Source organism: Prionailurus viverrinus, chromosome D3 (genome assembly GCF_022837055.1).
Source record: "Prionailurus viverrinus isolate Anna chromosome D3, UM_Priviv_1.0, whole genome shotgun sequence".
Classification (NCBI taxonomy): Eukaryota; Metazoa; Chordata; class Mammalia; order Carnivora; family Felidae; genus Prionailurus; species Prionailurus viverrinus.
The window spans coordinates 21,427,614-21,448,942 of NC_062572.1; the positions used below are offsets into that span (position 1 = coordinate 21,427,614).

Genomic DNA, 21,329 nt, shown 5'->3' on the forward strand with positions numbered 1-21,329 from the left:
TTGTTTTACAAGTTAAATAAGGTAAAATAATAAAACATTCATGTTAAACATCTGTTTATCTACTTTTGTCTTAGTACAGAAAAACTATAAAGATAAATATGGGTCCATTAGTAAACATGGGTTGTTTTTTACTCAAATATTTTATTATGTTTCTGGAAATTGTGAAATGTAGTCATAAAGTTGCTATTCTAAAGAATACTAGCATAGCAAATAGTTCACATTTACTTCCTATTTAATTTTCACCAGAAAACTAAGGTTTCTAGAGTTAGGAATTCTAATAAATATAATTTAGACGACTAAAAATAATAAGGAAAACAACTATGTGCTCCAGGAAAGTAAGACATGTGTTTTTTTTTTTTGGGGGGGGGGGGAAGGTATGAAGAATGGGAATACATTTTGTGTTGAAGGAAAAGAAAAATAATTTTGTCCTAACATGAGTCTGGTTATTCAAAGAATCCTTAGATCAAGATCTAAATGTATAAGAGAAAGCTGTAGTAGGATTTTGGAAAAGAAACCTGGAAAGGAATTTTAAGTGTGGTCAATACTGGTTCAAATTTTAAAAATATTCAGTAAAGAAGTGGTGTTTCATATCAAAATACATGGATGAAAAGTTAAAATTGTGTTTTCTCTGGGTTAAAAGGTGAAAATTTTCTTGAACTATTGGTCTGCTCTTATTAAAAACGGTAAACAAAAGGCTTATTCACTTTTAACCTTATCTGCCTAGAATACAAGCACTCTGTTTTGCCAAAATATTTCCTATGTTCATCAGAAATGTCATTCATTGAAAACAAATTATTTATAACATTTCAGAAGTCCTACGTGTTGCTTATAACTAGGTAACTTTACTTGCTTTTAAAATGTGTTTGTGTTGGGTGTCACAGGAATAAACACATTTTCGTGTCGATTGCATCGTAATGAACTCTACTCACGTCTTTGGCCATGACCACTTTTACGGCTTCTCATGTATAGTGACCATGTTACTCCCAGGCTCCTGCAATGTATTTCATCGTCAGGGATATTCATGGAGAGGTCTTTTGACAAACTTCGGGTTTTGATACCGTTAGGATAGTAACACAGAGGTATAAATTCCAAGAACAAATAGGAAAACTGGATTCAAATGGCACAAAACTTAATACCATGACACTGAATGTACAGAGAAGGATACATACAATTTTCGTGATGTTTTCTTTAAAACATTGCTGCCTTTTAAAAACAGGTTTTTTTCCTTCAGTTTCAAGACACTTCTTTTAAGCTCACTTACACATAATGACATGATGAAATCTACCTTTGTCAACCAATGAAGCCATTTAATTTTTTTCCCTACCTGATCCCTCCAGACCTCAGAAACTGTCAGTGACTCTCTCATATTTTTATGGTGATACATTTATTAGCACAAGTTTGATAAGATTCCATTTTTCTTGTAACAGACTACAATTGGAAACATTGGTCGTATTACCAAGAGGTTGACAAGAATGTCATATTTGAAAGAGATATGCAGATGCAGATACTCAATATCACCAGGCAGCTTTACGGACCTAACCTTGACTTTATGGTTCCAATGTAGCTTCTTGGAAGTATCAGCCTGCCACCTGCTTACAGAGTTCCCAGCAACTCTTCCAGTGTGTCAAGCAGGACATTTTCTGGAAGTTGCAGGAAACTTGGGATATACTGGGACCCTGAGCACAGAGAAATTGCCCACTTCTGTAGGCGTTGCAGGCTAAGTCTGATGGCAGGTTTTTGGCACCAGTTTGGCTGGACTTTTGGCCTGCAGGGGCTGCTAAATGTTCACCGTAGAGCTTTCTTATAAAAGTTCCAGCAAAGCAGGTTTTCAACAGCTATTTTGCTGTAGTTAGGTAAATAATCATCACAGCAAGTTCTTTTTCAAACTACACTTATTTTGCAAACAAATGAATGTCCATTTGGCTGTAAGTTGGAGATACAGGGGGCGTTGTAGAGAAAAACAATTTTTTCAATAAACACATGAGTAAATACTTGATTCTAATCCTGTTCATTATAACCTGGACTAGAAACTGATTTCTATAGCTTCCTACACTGTCTGACTACAAGTCTCAAATGTAATATTGTTTTATCTTAACTTTTTTCAACATTTGTTTATTTTTGAGAGACAGAGAGAGACAAAGCTTGAGGAGGGGAGGGGCAGAGAGAGAGGGAGACACAGGACCCAAAGCAGGGCTCCAGGCTCTGAGCTGTCAGCACAGAGCCCGACGCGGGGCTTGAACCCACAAACCCTGAGATCATGACAGGGGCCAAATTCAGGCACTTAACTGACTGAGCCACCAGGTGCCCCTCAAGCCTAACATTGTGAATTTTCTCCCAGCAGCTGAGCTGGACTAACACTGCCCTTTGCCAGGAGTCGTGCAAAGTAAATCTGAACAACTTGCTGTAACTTCAGAGAAAGTTGATGTACCTTCACAGCAGCTCACACAGAGGGAGCCTTCATGTTCTTCCTCTCCTTCCCTTCCCCATCCTCAGCCCCTGATTCCTTCCTGTCATGAGGCCCTTGACCTTCCCCATCCCTCCACCTCTCATCCGGAACCCCAAACCTGACTATGGCTCAGTCCACAGCCCCTGCCAAGTCACACCTTCCTGCTCCCCTCCTGCTCCTTCCTTATCTGTGCACAACTGGGATGTCATTACGGGGCATCAGATCTGGGGTTCACTGTCAAACTCTACAGTGCTCCAGCTCCAACCCCAAAAACCTCACCCCTCCTCAAGATCCTGGGACACAACCTTCCTTTACAACACGTTTAGGTTCTGTGTCCTCTCTCTTGTCCTAGACACCGTCAACTCCCTGAACATGGGGACCCTTCCTGTCACGTCCACATGGATCCCACATCCCTAGAGTCATTGTGGCACACACTAGGTGTTCAGGAAGTGCTATGGATGCACATTATCTGGGCAGCACTGTATCAACACTCAGACACACCTGGACTCTTTGTTCCTGGCTCTGTCCTGACCCGTCACAGATCTGTCCCCAGGACAGCTGGCCCCTGACGCCCAGGAATTTCTCCTCGGTAGAAGAATCTCCTACACTGTGTTCCTGCCGAGGACAGGCTTGGGGGCCTGAGGTTAATAGAATATGGATCATTTGCTAACCAAAGTTCCTTGACGTTGTTCTCACACTACAGTTTACACCAAACGAAGGAAGCAGCTGACTTGGCCAAAGAGAGGAGGCTGTGAGAAGAGCCCCGTTGCTGGGGAAACAGCAGATTTTTGTCGCACTTCCCCAAAGCACTGAGCACTGTGTAAGCAGTGAGATTCTTGTCCCACGCTTAGTCGTAATAATCAGACTTGTCATCCTCGTGGAGCCCAGTGATGGTCAAGGAGCCAGAATTGCCTGACCCAGAGCCAGAGAACTGGTCTGGGACCCCCAAAAGACGAGTGTTCTCATAGATGATGGTTTTAGGGGTCATCCTTGGGAGCTGTAGGTACCAAAACACACAATAACCGGCCCCAATGTTGGCTGGGCTTCCAGTGCAGGAAATGGTGAGCATCTGGCCCAGGGATCCAGACACTGAAGATGGCTGAGTCAGCCCAGACTGGGCCAAGGACCCTGGAAGAAGAAGAGACAGAGAGGATGAGGCTGGGGTCTAGAGACAAGAGGAGGAAGCAGGGCCCCTTCCTCTGTCTCTGCATCCAGTCACCTGTGCAGTGAGCAAGTACGATGAGGAAGAGAGAGACCCAGGCCATGGTGGAGGCCCGTTCCTCATGACTGCTCCTGCCCTCTGTGACCCCACAGCTGAGCAGACCTTCCCTAACCCCTCCTTCCCCTCTTCATCCTCTGAGAGAGGGAGGACCCATCCATGCATGAGACCCCCAGCTCTCTGACCCTTCACAGGCCCCGGTTGGTCCCTCATCCTGAGGAGGTCAGGGGTGGGCAGGGCAGGGGCTGTGTGGGGCCAGGGGGTGGGGAGGTCCCAGATGGGAGCCCTGAGCAGAAGGCAAAGGCCGTGCCAGGTGGCACATCCCAAGAGTCAATAACCCTGACTCCTCAGAACCAGGCCCTGAGTGACCCCTAGTGTCCAGTCACAGACACACCATTGTGTGACATAGTGACCAGAGCCCATCAGAGAGGAGCTCTAGCCTCCCCACTGCTCCCTTGCTCGTTCATGGGTCAAGACTGAGCTGGCATCTCTGGGACACACTCCTTTGAGATCATGATCAAGCTCAGAACAGTGACAGGTCTCCATGGACAGGTGTTCCCTTCCATCCAGGAGGCTGGCTGTTCCTCTTATGGGAATCCTCCCTGGTTTCCGGAACTTCCCGTCCACACGTGTTCACCCAGCCCTGAGGAGTTGGGGAGCACTCCTTTCCAGGTTGTGTAGAAGCTCTCGTTTGTCACACGCTGTCACTGGGTTTCCTGCTCATGGGGATTCTGTTTCCTCGATTGTGATGCTGATGAAGGCTGGGTGAGCACAGGTTGACAATGACTCCTGGGGAGACAGAGGAACCTGGAAAGTGTCAAGTCCAGGACACTATACACTAGCTCATGCTGGACAAAGCGGGAAAGAATATCCAATGGGAAGAAGACAGTGTCTTCAACAAATGGTGTGGACTAAATTGGACAGCAACATGCAGAACGTGCAGAAGAACGACTGTACCACTTTCTTACACCAATATCAAAAATGAACTCAAAATAGATGAAAGGCCCACGGGTGAGACAGGGAACCGTCAAAATCCAAGAGAAGCGCGCAGACAGCAAACTTTGACCTCGGCCATAGCAAATTCTTACTGGAACTGCAGGACACAAGGGCAGGCCTCCCCTCGATGAGCCACTGGGCATGAAGTTTTTTTATTTATTATTTTTAAAAAACGTTCGTGTGTTTATTTACTTTTGAGACAGAGAGCAACAGAGCATCGGTGGGGGAGGGGTAGAGAGAGAGGGAAACACAGAACCTGAAGCAGCTTCCAGGCTCCGAGCTGTCAGCACAAAGCCCCATGCAGGGCTCGATCCCACGAACCGGGAGACCATGACCCGAACAGAAATAGACACTTAATGACTGAGCCACCCGGGCTCCCTGGGATGAAGATTATTTTGAGTTAAAAAGCAGTCAAGGTCCACACACACAGGAGAAGCTCTTCATGGCTCTTCCACTGAATAAAAAATTCAGTGTGAGCACCTGCTCTGGGAAGCCAGCTGGCACCACAGACAACTGCACTAGGATATGGACATGGTGGGGGAGACCGTGGTGGGGGGAGGGGCGGCCAGCAAGGCCTGTTTGGTCACAGTCCTCTCTCTGTGTCCCATCATTTCCCAGGGGCCCTGCACACATTGTTTTCCCAACATCTACTCTATTCTTCTTCTGTCTGTGATGTGCATTTCTTTGCATTGAATACTAGACACATACCTCGTCCATGTAATTCAGAAAAACATAGATCTCATTTTCTCTACATGTCTTTTGACTTTCTAGGTCTCTGTTGATTCCCATATGTTCACTATTAAATTTCTTGTGTGTCACTTCAACCTCCTCAAGGACAGGTCTCACCATAGAGGACTCTCCCCTACAGGAGCCTCCACAGAAGCTTCTCAATAAAAGAGGCTCGGACACAAGGTCTGTGGACCCAGGGGTTTTGGTCTCACTTCCTCGTTATCTGAGACACTGTGAGTAACCAAAGCTGCTCCCACTGCCATAACCTGTAGCACAGTAATAGTCAGCCTCGTCCTCAGGCTGTGGCCCAGAGATGAGCAGAAGCCCTGCATTGGCCGAGGCATCTTTGGACCCGGAGAAACGGCTCGGGACCCCAGGGCCTTGGTGCTTATTTGAATCTGAGTAGTAGTACAGGAGATACCGGGGAGGGCTCCCTGGCTTCTGTTGGTACCAGTATATGTAGTAGCTTCCAACACTAAACCCGCTGCTCAGGGTGCAGGTGAGTCTGGCTGTTGTTCCAGGAGATGCAGACAGGGAGGACGGCTGGGTCAGCACAGGCTGGGACAGGGAACCTGCAAACACAGACACTCGTCAGTGATGGAACCAGAAATGCAAGGAAAATGTCCCAAGATGCTGAGCATGGCAAGCACCCTTTGTGATCCCCCTGTGTCCCTGAGGCAAGCTCCTACCTGTCCATTGAGACACAAGCATGAGGACTAGAAGAGTCCAAGCCATGGTGACATAGACCCTAGTACCCACACTGGGCTGGGCTGCCCCGGGCCTCCTTTTCTCCTCTACCCTTGCTGCAGGAGGAGCTGTCCATGCAAATGAAGTCCATCTAGTGACTGCCCAGCCCCTCCCTGAGCCCTGGTGCTTCAGCCCAGCTGAAGGACACACCCTGGGGATGATGGAGGTTGGCTTCACCACTGGGGAGAACCCTGGGAGGAAGCACCTGCATGCACAACGCACAGGTCCCTGCTCGGGGGACCTTGCCACACCAGAAGGGACACACGTGCCGACTTCCCATCAGGGAGCACAGAGTCCAGTCCCCAGACCCAGGCTCTGCACAGTTGTGAAGATACCACAGGTACTCCCACAGCGCCCCCTCTTGGCTGACAGGCACATACCTCACTGTGTCCAACAGCCCTGAGAGCCCAGCTGGTTTCCTCAGCTCCTTTTGTTCACACATCCTTGAGCTGAATCATGGCCAACGTGATCCCATAGTACCGCCTGTGATGACTGCAGTATTTTGCACTCTCAGAAGGAGTCCTGGTCTCTGTGAGATGCAAACATTACCTCCCGTTAGTGGTAAGTTGTTGACATCTGGCAGAAGATACTGCTGACATCACATCCCTGCACTGGTGTGTGATGTAGCATCTGTAAACATTGGGAATGTTTTTCAGCTCCTATGCATTGTAGCGATGGATGCCAACGAGAGTCCAATAAATTGGGTTTTGTTTTAATCTGCGATTTTTTAGCTCATTTATTGGCTAAGTGATTTGTCAAGGAAAGGGAAAACAATGAATTTATCTTTGATGAAGTCCAATGGATCAGTTTTTTTATGGCTTGTGCTAATGGGGTCTTATCTAAACATGTTTATACAAACCCTAGAGCCTGAAGATTTTTTCCATTTTTATGTTTACAACTATATACTTTACAATTATGTCAATAATCCTTTTAGTGAATTTTTTTATGGAGTGAGAGTTTTTGGTGAGCTTCATTTCTCTCTATGGACATCCAGTGGTTCTGTGGACATTTGTTCAAAGGCCATCCTTCCTCCTCTGAAAGGCTTCTGCAACCTTGTCAATAAGGTTTTCTTATCCATAAGTATCCATAAGTATTTCTTATCCATGCTTTTGTGAGTTTGGTTCTGAGTTTTCTGTTCTGTTACTTTGGCCACTGTGTCTACCTTCCATCCACACCACTCTGTCTTGTGATAGGAATTGAATTACACTTCTCTACAAGTTGGGAAGAATTGTCATCTCTACTATATTGACTCTTCTAATCATTGAACACAATATATCCCTCCACGGCTTTAGATCCACTTTGATTACATTCCCAGCATTGTCGAGATTTCAGCATCCATGTCCTGTACATATTTTGTTAAATATTCACCCAAATACTTCATCATGGAGTGGTTTGAAGTGTTATTTTTACATTGTTTTTCACAAGTTTATTGCTCGTATAGACGCAACTAATGATCTTTCTACATTGATCTTGTGTTCCGCCACCTTCCCGAAATTGCTTATTACCCTTTGTATTCATATATTTACATACATATTCATAGCTCCCTTTGTATTTTTCCCCTATATCATCCTCTGGCCTGAAAATAGGGACCTTTGGCTCTTGTTCTCCTTAGTCTGTATGCCTCTCATTGTTTGACTTGCCTTATGATTTGGTCAGGCACATCCAGTCCTATGGCTAACAGCAGTGTTAAGACTGGACATGATGACCTTGGTTGCCACCCTGGGGGAAAAGCTTTCAGAGCTTCACCTCAGTGTGTGTTAGCTGTGGTGTTTCATCATTTTTTTTATCAAGCTGAGGATGTGCTCCTCTATTTTCATTCCCTGAGAAATGTTGTCTTTTTCATTCATTCATTCATTCATTCATTCATTCTCATTCTTTGTCATGAATAGGTTTTGCATTGTGTGAAATGCTTTTTTCTGTATTGATTGATAAGACCAGGGTTTTTTTTAAATAATTTTTAAAATTCAGTGTATTCATTTATTTATTTAGAGAGAGAATGATAGCTTGAGCTGGGGAGGGGGAGAGAGAAGAGGAGAGAAAGGATCTCAAGCAGGTTCCATGTTGTCAGCGTGGAGCCCCATGGAGCACTTGACCTCAGGAACCCTGAGATCATGACCTGAGCTGAAATCAAGAGTCCTATGCTTAACTGAGCCAATCTGGTGCCCCAGGGTTTTTCTTATTTAGCCTGTTAATATTAGAGATTACATTGACTGATTGTTTAATATAAAACTGGCCTTGCATACCCACAATACACCCCATTTCATCGTTGTGTGTATTTCTTGTGATACATGTATATAAATGAATACTGGTTTTTTAAAATATTTTCTTTGAAATAGTTTTCTGCTTATTTGTGTGACATATTCCATTTTTTGTCTATTTTGTGCTAGGGTGCTATTGACACCAGCTACTGAATGACAATCTAAGAAAGAATGATTTCTGGGGCACCAGGGTGGCACAGCGTACTATTCATGATTTCTGCACACGTTGTGGTCTCACGGTTCATGGCATCGAGCCCATCAGAGGGTTCTGTGCTGACAGTGCAGAATCTGCTTGGGTTTCTCTCTCTCTTCCCCTCTTTTGTTCTCTCTCTCTCTCTCTCTCTCTCAAAAACAAACAAACTTAAAAAAAAGAAAGAATTCTTACCTTAACCCAATTCAGCATATTGATCAACAAGCAAGGAATATCCATTCATTCATTCCAGTTTTCTCTAATTTCTCTTACGATGTTTTGTAGTTTTCCATATACAAGGCTTTCTATTTTTCCAAAATGCATCCTTAAGAATTGCATAATTATATCACTATAAATGGAACTGCTTTTATTTTTGTGTATTGATGGTTTATTGCCTCTATATAGACTACCATTTATCTCCTCATTCTGTTTTTGTAACCTGAAGGCCAGAATTGAAGCAATCAGACCCAAACCATCTGCGACTGAGCCCTAGAGCTGATTGGGAATCAACACCTTTTGTTCTCGGACATCTCCACTGAATATTTTCTTTATCTCTCAGCAACAAAGTTTGCCTTTGAAAAGTTGAACACGGTGAGAATGGGTCATCAGTCTAAAAATATAACTGAAGGAAAGGATATGACAGTGTCACATCATCTGTCTCTGGGACAATGGAGGGTCTGTTGAAGATCTGAGCACAGAAGTCACCCCCTGAGCCACCTGAAGGGTAACGTCACCAGACCCAGAGAGTGAAGGGAGATTTTGTCTCATTTCGCAATGGGACTGACACACTACATAAGCATTAGCACTATCCTGGCATATGAGACAGTAATAGTCAGCTTGTCCTCATGCTGGAGTCCAGAGATATCAGAAAACCTGAACTGGTCAAAGCATCTTTGGATCCGGAAAATGATAGGAGACCCAAGATCCCTGGAGTGCATCTGACTCTGATTTGGATCTCAGCAGAAACCAGGGATGGTTCTTTGCCTTCTGCCAGTGCCTATATATGGTGTCACTTCTCAGGGTGCAGATGTGGGTCAGCACCGGCTGGGAGAGGTTTGCTTCTTCCAAACACAGACACTCCTGTGTAATGGGGAAGGGATGGAGGTGAAGCTGCTTGGGGGTCTGATCCAAAGGGGTTGACAGAGGGACAGGGGACTCCCCAGTTGTCTGAGAACTGGAAGGGAATGTGAGGGGTCTACATGCAGCTGTATGTTGTGTCCATTTTCCTCCCGAGGGATGGACCCTGGAGATAGGAAACTACAGCAAGATCACTTCTAGTTTCCTCTGAAATCCTAATATGGAGATGGATGTCAGACCTGAAGAGCCAGAGGGAGAGACTGAGGGTCTGAGGGACATGGGAACAGATGGGAAAAGAGGAGGGAGGGTTTGGGGGGTGATGGCAGGGAGAGTCTGCAGGATCTGGTCCAGATTCACATGTAGCTGGTTCAGACAGAGGGCACTTTGACTATGACTAGGGTTATTGTCCATATGTCACCTGTGGGTACATCAGTAGTGACACAAAGCCCTTTAAGGACCACATGGTGACACTGATGTGTGGATGAATGTTTGCTGGGCAGCACGTTCAGGTGCAGACACAGTATTTATTCCTGTGCATCTTCTCCAGACCCCGTGGGGACGTGCGGTTGGCCTCTGTTATGTCAACTGTCAGTGTCTTCCCGGGATGCCCAATTTTTCTCACATTACATTCAAACATGAGCATTTCTATTTTCCCTGTTCAAGGAAAGATCTTTCTGCAGTAGAATCCCATCTGCATGTGTCTCCAGGTAAGTTTCATACTGAAAAGATGCTGGGAATCATGATCTTTGTGCACAGGTATTTTCTCTCGCTTGCTCGCTATCTGAGATGCTGTGAGCAATGAAAGCCGCTCCCACTGCCATGAGCTGTAGCACAGTAATAGTCAGCCTCATCCCCAGGCTGCGGCCCAGAGATTAGCAGAAGCCCTGACTTGGCCAAGGCATCTTTAGATCCAGCGAAGAGGCTGGGCACCCTGGAGTCTTCTCCATTCTGAGTCTCCCCCTTAAAATTTCTTGCAGGATTTGTTTAGTGGTCACAAATTCCTTTAGCTTCTGTTTCCCTGTTAACTCTTTATCTCTCCTTACATTCTGAATGACAGCCTTCCTGGAGGAAAGATTCTTGGCTACATATTTTTCCCATTCAGCCCATTGAGTATATCCTGGCACTCCTTTCTGGCCTTCCAAATTTCTGTGGACAGATCTGCTGCGACCTTGATCTGTCTTCCCTTAGAGATTAAGGACCTTTTCCACCATGCTGCTTTCATGACTCTCAGTTTTTCTGTGTATTTTGTGAATTTAGCTATGATATGCCTTGGTAATGGCCATTATTTGTTGAATCTAATTTGTGCTCTCTGTCCTTTTGGATTTTGATGTCTGTACCTTCCCTAGATTAGGGAACTTTTCAGCTATAATTTGCTCACATATATGTTCTCCCCTTTTTCTCTCTCTTCATCTTCTGGGACACCCATGATATGAATGTATGCCTCTTAGTAAGTCCCTGAGTTCTCCAAATCCTGTGTTGTGATCTTTTGCCTTTGTTTTTCTCTTTTTTTTCGGCATCATTATTTTCCAGAATTTTGTCTTCTGTAACACTGATTGTGCTCTGTTTCATCCATCCTCACTGTCATGGCATCCATTCAAGATTGCATCTCAGTTACAGCATTTACAACTTGGGCTTGACTAGATTTTAGTTCTTTTGTCTCTGCATAAAGGGATTCTCAGGGGTCTACTATGTTTTTTTCAATCTCAGCTAGAATTCTTATAATCATGGTTTTAAATTCTAATTTAGACATCTTACTTATATCTGTGTTGATTATATCCCTGCACATCATTTCTCCTTTTACATTCTTTTGGGGTGAATTTCTCCATCTTGTCACTTTGGGGAAAAATAATAATAAATTATTTAATTAAAAATTAAAATTAAACAAATTTTTTAAAATAAGCAAAGAAAGGAAGCTAGATGCTAGATGTGTCTTGGTCTGCTTGAGGAGAGATCTTTGATGGAAAAAAGAGAAAAGAAAAACAGTTTACAAATTTACAATATTTTTTAAAAATAAAAGTATACAAAATGAAGAAAATAAAATAGAGTAAAAAGTTTTGCTCTTTTTTTATCCAAGAAAGAAAAGAAATAAAAACAACAACAAAAACTGGAGCAAACAAAAGAACAAACGAACAAGCAAACAAAATGAAATTGAAAGAAGCTAGATCCAATGTCTCCTAGAACTGAAACTTTGTAGCACAATATGGTCCCCAGATTCAGCCCATGGAAGGGGTTTGCCTTGCTCTGGGGGATGTGCCCAGAGGTTGCAGATGGATAGGGCTCTGTGTAATGGCTCCATTCTCCATTTGGTGGTGCTGCTTCACTCACTGGGGTGGGTAATGTGGGTCGGCTACGGGCTAAAATGGCTGCATCCTGCTCTCTAGTCTCCTGAGCAGAAAAATTTCACACCCTCTTAGATGCACACCCTGTCACCTCTCCTTTGTCTCAGGCTTCTGTCCATTCCCCACCTTTACACTGTCTGTGTTTATTTATTTATTTTGAGAGAGAGAGACAGAGTGTGAGCGGGGGAAGGGCAGAGAGAGAGATGGAGACACAGAATTGGAAGCAGGCGCCAGGCTCTCAGCTGTCAGTACAGAGCCCAATATGGGGTCAAACCCATGAACCATGAGATCATCACCTGAGCCAACGTGGGAATGCTTAACCAACTGAGCCATCTAGTTCCCCATAGCTTAGGTCTTCAAAGCATTTAGAGCACTCAGCACTTCAAGAAGACACATGTGTTAGTATAAATTGGTCGCAGAATAAATTAGATTGATAATAGGTAATCTGTCAATCTGAGGAAAACTTCCATGAAAGAAGGTATACTGTAAAGCACCCCTCAGTTCCCAACCCCATGCCACATCCCTCCTAGGGATTAGTGTGGCTGAAGAAACCAAGGCCTAGCCAGAATAAATGAATAATAATAATAATTATTATTATTATTATAAACAGATGTGGATTTCTCTTTCATCTTGTATGACCTTAATACATTGGCTTTATGACTAGTGAGCATATTCTGCCTGGTGTTCACAGTCTGGAAAATGTACCTGTTTGGGTGCAACTTTTTGGCCAACCAAACAGACTGGAGAACATTCTCCCTCTGTCTGTCTATGCCTCTGTCTCTCTCTTGGTCCAGATGGGCCTGCTGTTGGGGGAGCTAGTCATGAGAGTTTCCAGACCCTAGGAAACATCTGTCACCTCAACCTTGAAGTTTGTTTGTGCTGGAAAGTCTATTCCAGGAGCACCAGCCCAGTGTCCCAGTTTAGTGGGCCTGTGGCACCATTGTGTCATAATTACCCGTGAGACTGGGGACGCCATTTTCACTACAGCCTCCTTACCATCTGTGCAACAAAGGTTTTTGCTTTCTTAGACTAATTTAGGAGTAAACTTTGGATTGTTGGGCAACCCAATCAGGTGTAGGCCAGCAGCATGGGTGGTGAAAGAATTCACCCAAGCAGAGCAAAGGAGATAGAAGTTTAGGGAATACACTGTAAGGGAGCAGCAGGCAGGACAGCAAAGCAGAGATGGTCTCCCAGGAGGCAGTGGTGGGGGCTGTGGTCAAGAGGGGAAGGTAAGGAGGTGTGAAATATTTGGCTTTTTTTTTTTCCTTTTTTGGTACCTTGTCTGGGTAGGAGTCAGCTAGGGCTTATAGATATTTTGAGGTGACTTGTCTAACGGGCCTGTTTGCATCCAGCCCACTCGTCACTGTGGGACCTTCTACCATACTCAGGTGACCATTGCTCAAGCCTGTCGCCTAAAACTGGCCTCTATGTTCCCGCTTGCTAGATCAACAGTGACAAATCCTTGCCATTTGGGCAGAGGTCTCATCTTCAGTAGCGGCTCATGTTGAACAGTGGGGGTGTGCTGTCTATACATAAACTTGTCTGTCCGTCTGGGGTTCTGTGCAGTTATAGACCAGAGCATGTTATTATACTATAATGCTGACGGGTGATTTGAGTGAAATTCCTTGGTGGCCTGGTCCATGGGATTTAGGAGGGGCGGATCCTCTGTTGCCCCGGGCTGGAATCCTTGTTGAACCATCATTCATATATGGAATTCTTGCATTCTGGAGGACACAAAGTTCAAAAGTGGATTAAATTGGAGGGGGGAAGGGGCAACAATTAGGCATATGCGTATTGAAGCCACAGGTCCTAAAAGAGAAAGAAGGCAGCGTAGCCATGACCAGGTTTCTTTCCAGGAAAACTATCCTTATGTTGCCCAGTCCCAGGGGGAGGATGGTCGTTCAATCAAACCGTAGACTTTTTTTTATGTTCCCTGTTTGACCCTTTAGCAGGACACAGATACCTTCTGGGTTTCAGCTAGGAGATCTAACCTCAGTCATTTCTGCAAACCGAATGTGACTAAAACCTCCAACTGGGTTTGTATCATCATAAAGGGTCTACCTATTGTAGACCCTGGGGCATGTGTACTGGGCTCTATTCCCTCACCTGTGTGCACTCCTAGGATGCCTGTGCTATCTCAGGCAATAACACTGTGCCACTCCTTCCTCCTCAAAGACAGGTGTTCCCACGGTGGTGTCTAATACACAAGCCTCCACTGAAGCTTCTCAATAAAAGAGATGCAGGGGTTTTTGTCTCACTCCCTCGTTATCTGAATCACTGTGAGTAACGATAGCTGCTCCCACTGCCTTGATATATAGCACAGTAATAGTCAGCCTCGTCCTCAGGCTGCAGCCCAGAGATGAGCAGAAGCCCTGCATTGGCCGAGGCATCTTTGGACCCAGAGAAGCAGCTGGGGACCCCAGGGCCCTTGTCCTTATCTGAGTCTGAGTAGTAGTACAGGAGATACCGGGGAGGGCTCCCTGGATTCTGTTGGTACCAGTATATGTAGTAGCCTCCAACATTGATGTCCCTGCTCAGGGTGCAGGTGAGTCTGGCTGTGGCTCCCAGAGATGCAGAGAGGGAGGCTGGCTGAGTCATGACAGGCTGGGACAGGGAACCTGCAAACACAGACACAGCAGATGGAAGACAAGGGACAGGGTACATGAGATTAGGGAGCTGAGCCACAGGGATTTGACTCTGGCTGCGGGCCCACCCTGGTGCCCTGCATCCTGTCTCTACCTGTGCAGTGACAGAGGAGCAAGAGGAGGACGGGGATCCAGGCCATGGTGACACACCCCCTTCTTAGGCCCACAGCTAGGGCTTGTCTGCCCCGGGTCTCTCTTATCCCCTGTGCACAGGCCTCAGAGAGGAGGGGCTGCTCATGCAAATGGGACCCACCCCTGCCTCTTCTCCATGTGCACACACAGGGTCTGTGGCCCTTGGACACGGAGACTTCCTGATGCACTGTGTTCCCCCTGGGTTTGCCTGGAGGCAGCAGCTGAGGGGACCACACACAGGTCAAAGTCCAGGGGATTCCACCAGGCCCTGATGGGACACACCTGCCCTGTCCCCACAGGAAACACAGGGGCCCAGACCTGGGGCCTCCTGTCAGTGCAGGACTGCCAGCTGGATCCCCCGTCCTGCAGAAACCCTTAGACATGATCTAACAGCAACCCCTGCTGCTCTCCGGGCAAACGTCTCATTCTTTCCACTTTCTCGTTCTTTCCCACTGCTGCCAATGCTCTCCTTGACCTGCGTTCCTGATGTTTGTGCTTCCACCACGTGATACAGACCCTTCAGAGAAGGATGGAGGTGCATTCCTGGTGTTCTCTCCCTGAACCGGGTTTTTCCTTGGGCGGGGCTATAGTGGGAAGAACAGGAGCAATCTTGACCCAGGACAGTCTAGGAATCCCGGTGGAGCTGATGACAAGATGCAGGAAACAGAGAGCAGGGGATCTGCCCCAACAGGGGGGTCCTAGGGGGCAGGCTAACTCTGGGTGATGAGTGAACAGGAACTTGGTGAGCGGTCACAAACCTTCACAGAGAAGGACACAGATTATGGAAATCTGTGCCTTTCTGGAGCATGGCAGAAAGGACTCCACAAACTCTGATGAGGCTGCTGAGGGTATGGGGACAGAGCAGGGCCTGGGAGTCCAGTAGGACCACTGCGGGGCCATCCTGCAACCTCCCATCCCTGTGCTGAGAGTCTTTTCATTCCAGCTGGGCTTCTCCTGGTCAGTGCTGCTCATTAGAGATTTAGTTCTGCAGGAAGTTCTAAGACAGATTTTGGGGCGAGGATAAGTAGAAGGCAACCCCGGGGGATGGTTGGAGGAAGATGACAGCAGAGAAAACAGGAAGGGTGAAATGGGTTGTGTCCCCAAGTGGGACAGAGGGAGGTAACTGAATGGACCGCAGGCTGTGGCAGAGGGAGTGATGGTCCAGAGAGTTACGTGGCTAGAGGGTGATGCCCACAGAGACAGGAATGCCCTGACTGACACAGGGGAAGTCGGGTGGGAGAGCAGATGGAGGGCAGGTGATGGGTCTGTTGTCCCCGTGTCAAACTGCGACCACGGTGTGACATGTTGAGAGGCGTGGAAACATCACAGACAACCAGGGCTTTAGAGACGCCTTCTGTCCCCCATAGGAAGGATGTGGGTGTTACAGTATTTGCCTGACTGATGGCTTGGCCTGCATAACTTATTCAGTTGGTCCCCATCAGCAGATTAGTGAATGACAACATGGCTCTTAATGTCATTTGAATAAGCATCTCACAGGGAGCAGGTTGCTGAGGTTGCTGGCTCTGACCATTTGTTGATATATTTAGGTGCTGAACCCCCTCCCCTTCATTATAAGTGCAGATGTAGAAAGGAAGCCCAGTCTTGGGGTCACACTGGTGAGATGGACACACACTGGGAGAGATGGGATGGGCACATCGGGATGAACCACTGCACAGCACAATCAGGCTAGGGAGCCTCCCTTCCCATGGTGGTGTTGACCATCCTCCCCCTCGCTTGCTTCCCTGCTGCTCAGGGCTGAGACATTCTGAGCCCTGGTTGCACATCTCCATAGATTGAGATCACTGTGGAATGCCACTACCCAGAGACAGCATACAGTGCTAATCTGCCTCATCCTCAAGCTGGCCCCTGTGATGGTGAGGACGGCTTTGTTCCTGGAGATGGACCTGGAGATGTGATCAAGGACCTGAGACAGGTGACTGTTTATGGTAGATAAGGGGGTGGGCACCCCTGCCTGGAGTCTTTTGGTATCAGTCAGGGAAGTTACTGATAGATACTGACCCAGAGCTAGTCATAGGTGAGTGTCACCATGCCTCCTTCAGACACTGACTGTGATAGCTCTTGGATAACCAGGTATGAGAATTGGTTCCTAAAACCAAAAGGAGGCACATGTGTTATTATGAGAGGCAAGGGTCACCCTGAAACCTTGATTTTATGTGCCCTCCAAGAAAGCAGTCTCTTCCCCTGACCTGAGCCATAAGCAAGGAACCTGAGAAGAAGCACCATCCAGGCCATGGTGGGGATCCTCACAGGTCTTGCCTCCTCAGGTTCTTGGGTTGGATTGGGGTCTCCTCTGGGCCTTTTCATGCCTGCAGACCGATGAGGAGGAGAGGTGTTTCATGCAAATTAACTTCCTCTTTTTTACTGCCCCTTGGTCACCCTGATGTCCCCTGGGGGAGACCTTGAAAGAGGCATATATTGGGACTACCCCGAATCAATGACTGCAGGGAGCCTGGGACACTGAGTGACAAGGTGACATCTTGCCCCGAGTCATCTCCTCCATGTCCCTGGTGGCCTCAGTCCCAAGTTTCTTGCCTGGAAAGGCAGACTGAGGGCATGCATCTGCTTCTCACATCCTGGCCATGCTTCTAGTTCATTCCACATGTACCCCATCCCTGGGAATATTTTCTGCCCTCCCCAATGAAATGGCCTCTTGTCTCTTTGGAGAAACTTAGTGGGCAGTCCTCCAGGAGTGAGTCCACTGGGAATTTCAAAGCCCGCGCTGGGTATGAACAAACAGGGTCTCTTCTGACTCAGTCCTAGTCCCTGTCTCCTGATAGCCACGGGGCAGAAGACCAGAGGTGGGGGAGTCTACACCAGAGGCACCCCAGGCTGTGGAAGTCACCCTCATTTGCTCTTGGAAGCCATCTATTATCTGAAGTAGCAACAAGGTAACTGCTGGTTTTGAGGGGAAGGTAATCATATCACCATTAAATTATGAGATTTCTCCAAACATCAGGGAAAATAAGAATCTGAACGAAAATGGCACTGTCTGAAAACATTGTGTGACCATCCCGAGGCATTGTAAAATACCCTTGCCTTGTGTAGTCGCTATGCAGCAGAAAGAACTAGAAGGGTGGCCGGGGAAATGGAAAAACATACAATTTCTGGAGTAATAGGTGAAAGAAAAGTCACAAAATTGGACTTCATCCCACTGTGGAATAAGAATGTGATCCAATGCTCGTTTCTGAATGGTAAGTAGATTGTTTCGTGATACATATACGGCCATTGCTTTCTTTGTCATCAACTATGTTCAGAGACTTAACTCACATCAGACGTAAAGATTTATAGTGAATTCGGGGCACCGGGGTATCTCAGTCCGTTAACTATCTGACTTTCGATTTCAGCTCAGGTCGTGATGGCACAGTTCCTGGGTTCAAGCCCTGCATTGGACTTTCTGCTATCAATGCCAAGCCTGCTTCTGTTCCTCTGTTTCCCTCTCTCTCTGCACCCCCTCAAAAATAAATAAATGTCAAAAAAAGATTCATATTAAATCCAATTCTATTAGCCAAAATCATTCTTGAGACAGTGGTTAAGGTGTAATTGTATGCATCAGATTTCAAGATGAAGAAGAAGACCTAAAACTTAAGAGAAAAGTTATCAGTTCACATCCGTCACTACAAAATGCTGAAGCACATGACAAGTCACAGAATACTCTGAATCTTATCTGTGACTATTGCAGATAATGGAAGCTGTGTGTATTATGTATTTCATCCAGAATTCCTATATCCAGTGTTTTCCACAACAAAAGTAATCTTAAAATGTCCATACTACCCAAAACAATCTATAGATTCACGGCAATTCCTATGAAAATTCCTATGATATTTTTCACAGAAATAGAAAAAAAAGTCCTGACTTTTGTATACAGGCAGAAAAAGACCTAAAAGTGCCCAAGCTATCTTGAGAAAGGAGAATAAATCTGGAGGCACCATACTTCCTGCTTAAATTTATAACAAAGTTCTAGGAATACAAACAGTATGAAACTGGCCTAGAAAGCCACACATAGATAGATGCCACAGAATACAAAGACCAGAAGGTAATGCAAGTTCCCCTTGACCACCAGGGAGCAAGTACACTGAAAACAGGGCCTTTGCAAGGTTCCTAGAGGAGAAGTGACATGGAGTTTGGAGGGGATTCAGATAGGCGTATGCATGAATCACACAGCAGGTGACCCAATCGAGATCCTAAGGTTCTCACTGGTGTTCCTGACACACTCTGGGAGAGAAAGCTGGTATTCTTGCAATGGGACACATTTGTACGCATGCCATGGTGGTCAGCGTGCATCCACATGGTCAATCTGGGGTAAGAAGCCCAGCCTAAAGACTCTCTCAGCCGCGTCAGGCCACATCTGCCAACAGCCCCCATGGGAGCTGCCCTCTGCCTTCTGCTGCTTCCTGCATTGGCATGGGTTCCTGGGGCCTGGCTCCTCTGCCATTCCAGATTACCCATTCCCCTGTTGGGTGCTCGGGATGATGAAAAAGCTCTGGAAATGGACAGCTGTGGTGGTTACAAAACATTGTGAGTATACTCAGTATCTCTGAATTCCACAATAAAGAGTGATTAAAATATTAAATCTTGTTATGTTTATTTTCATCACTATAAATTATCAGTTCAAAATCAAATTATATGTAAGAAGCTGTACTAATACAAATATCCTTCTTGTCATGGTATGTGGTACCCTATTGTAACTCGTCATCAGTAAAACTTGACAGTAATTTTTAAAATTATTTTTCCTGTAGATTCCACATATAAATGAGATCATATAGCATTTTTTTTCTCTGTAGGGCTTATTTCTCCTAGGGTAATATCTGGCAGGTTCGTCCATGTTGTCACAAATGGAAGAACTTTGCTCTGGAAAGACATAGGACTGGACTTCTTTGTGCACAGATAGGGGACATCCTGCCCTGTCGCCCCACAGCCTCCCTGCTGCTTGGATCACTGATGAGCCCTGATGTCACAGGAGAAGAGAGGAGGACAGAATCAGGGCCTGGGGGTTCAGGAAACCAGCCACAGGGGTACCCAAAGTCCCTGATGGTGTCCGCTTTGGTAAATTCACATCTGTGGGATCTACTTCCCACCTTCCCAAGAGCAGACCCAGCATTTTGTAGCAATGAAGGAGTGCTGCATGTTACCTTAACAAGCACTACTGAGAGTTTTGCTGACACCTAAGTTTCTCCCCTGGCTAATCCCCCTCCCCTGACGTCACAATTTAAGGGCCAAGTAGCTAGCCTGGTTGCCCAGCCAGCTCTGTGCCCGCTATTTCTTCTCTTCTGAGTCTTCCTTGGGCACCAATCGTATTTAGTACATCCTACCTGGAGCACACAGCTGTTCAGCCAGCTCTGAGCACAGGAGCTTGCAGGGAAGGGAGCCTCTGCCCCAATCCCTGGAGGAACAGAGTCCACATTCTGGAGGATTGTCCACCTGCTGCGATGGTCCAGACTCTGACCAGAAAACTAAGACAGTGGATGTGCCTTTGTAAAGAGAAAAAGGGCCACCTCAACACTCTCTGAGTTTTACACTTTAACCACCAGACAAAATGTCGGCATTGTTGTGGGTTTCTTCGATGCCTGTTTGTTGGCTTGTTTGTTTTCCTGACAACACAAAGAAGTTGAATAGGACACTGTGAGGAGGAAGCGTATTGTGACCTAGAAGCTACTTCCAAAGACAGTCAGTGTGCATTCAAGTTATTTTCAACTGGAAGAGAGTCAGAGTGCAGGGGTCTGAGCAGGCTGAGGTATTTGTCCCACTTCCCCATGAGTGCGTGTCACTGTGACCAGCACTACTGTGCCAAATTGCACAGTAATAGTCAGCCTCGTCCTCAGGCTGCAGCCCAGAGATGAGCAGAAGCCCTGCATTGGTCGAGGCATCTTTTGACCCAGAGAAGTGGCTGGGACCCCAGGGCCCTGGTGCTTATCTGAGTCTGAGTAGTAGTACAGGAGATACCGGGGAGGGCTCCCTGGCTTCTGCTGGAACCAATTTATGTAGTAGCCTCCAACACTGATGTCTCTGCTCAGGGTGCAGGTGAGTCTGGCTGTTGCGCCCAGAGATGCAGAGAGGGAGGCTGGCTGAGTCACGACAGGTTGGGACAGGGAACCTGCAAACACAGACACAGCAGAGGGAAGACAAGGGACAGCGTACATGAGATTAGGGAGCTTGGCCACAAGGATTTGACTCTGGCTGCGGGCCCACCCTGGTGCCCTGCATCCTGTGCCTACCTGTGCAGTGACAGAGGAGCACGAGGAGGACGGGGATCCAGGCCATGGTGACACACCCCCTTCTTAGGCCACAGAGCTGGGGCTGGACTGCCCCTGGCCTGTCTTATCCCCTGTCCACAAGGTCACAGAGGAGGGGCTGCTCATGCAAATGAGACCCACACCTGCCTCTTCTCCATGTGCACACACAGGGTCTGTGGCCCTTGGACACTGAGACTTCCTGATGCACTGGGTTCCCCTGGGTGGGCCTGGAAGCAGCAGCTGTGGGGGCCACACACAGCCCCAGGTCCAGGGACTCCTCCAGGTCCTGACCGGACACAC

The 21,329-nt window shown here is 46.7% G+C and overlaps 1 long non-coding RNA gene and 2 gene segments (V, D, J or C); 1 reads left to right on the top strand and 2 right to left on the bottom strand.

The window, feature by feature from the left end:
* Positions 1-463: 463 nt before the first annotated feature.
* On the bottom strand, positions 464-21,112 carry LOC125149370 (immunoglobulin lambda variable 5-37-like). The segment is given in 3 exon segments: positions 464-489; positions 14,305-14,619; positions 21,012-21,112. Coding segments are annotated over 3 exon segments (387 nt in total).
* LOC125148955 (probable non-functional immunoglobulin lambda variable 5-48) lies at positions 5,595-6,177 on the bottom strand. The segment is given in 2 exon segments: positions 5,595-5,962; positions 6,080-6,177. Coding segments are annotated over 2 exon segments (399 nt in total).
* On the top strand, positions 15,128-18,243 carry LOC125148981 (uncharacterized). Its single transcript, XR_007145757.1, has 3 exons — positions 15,128-15,313; positions 16,571-16,711; positions 17,554-18,243. It is a non-coding gene; the product is annotated as an uncharacterized LOC125148981 (long non-coding RNA).
* Positions 21,113-21,329: the final 217 nt, after the last annotated feature.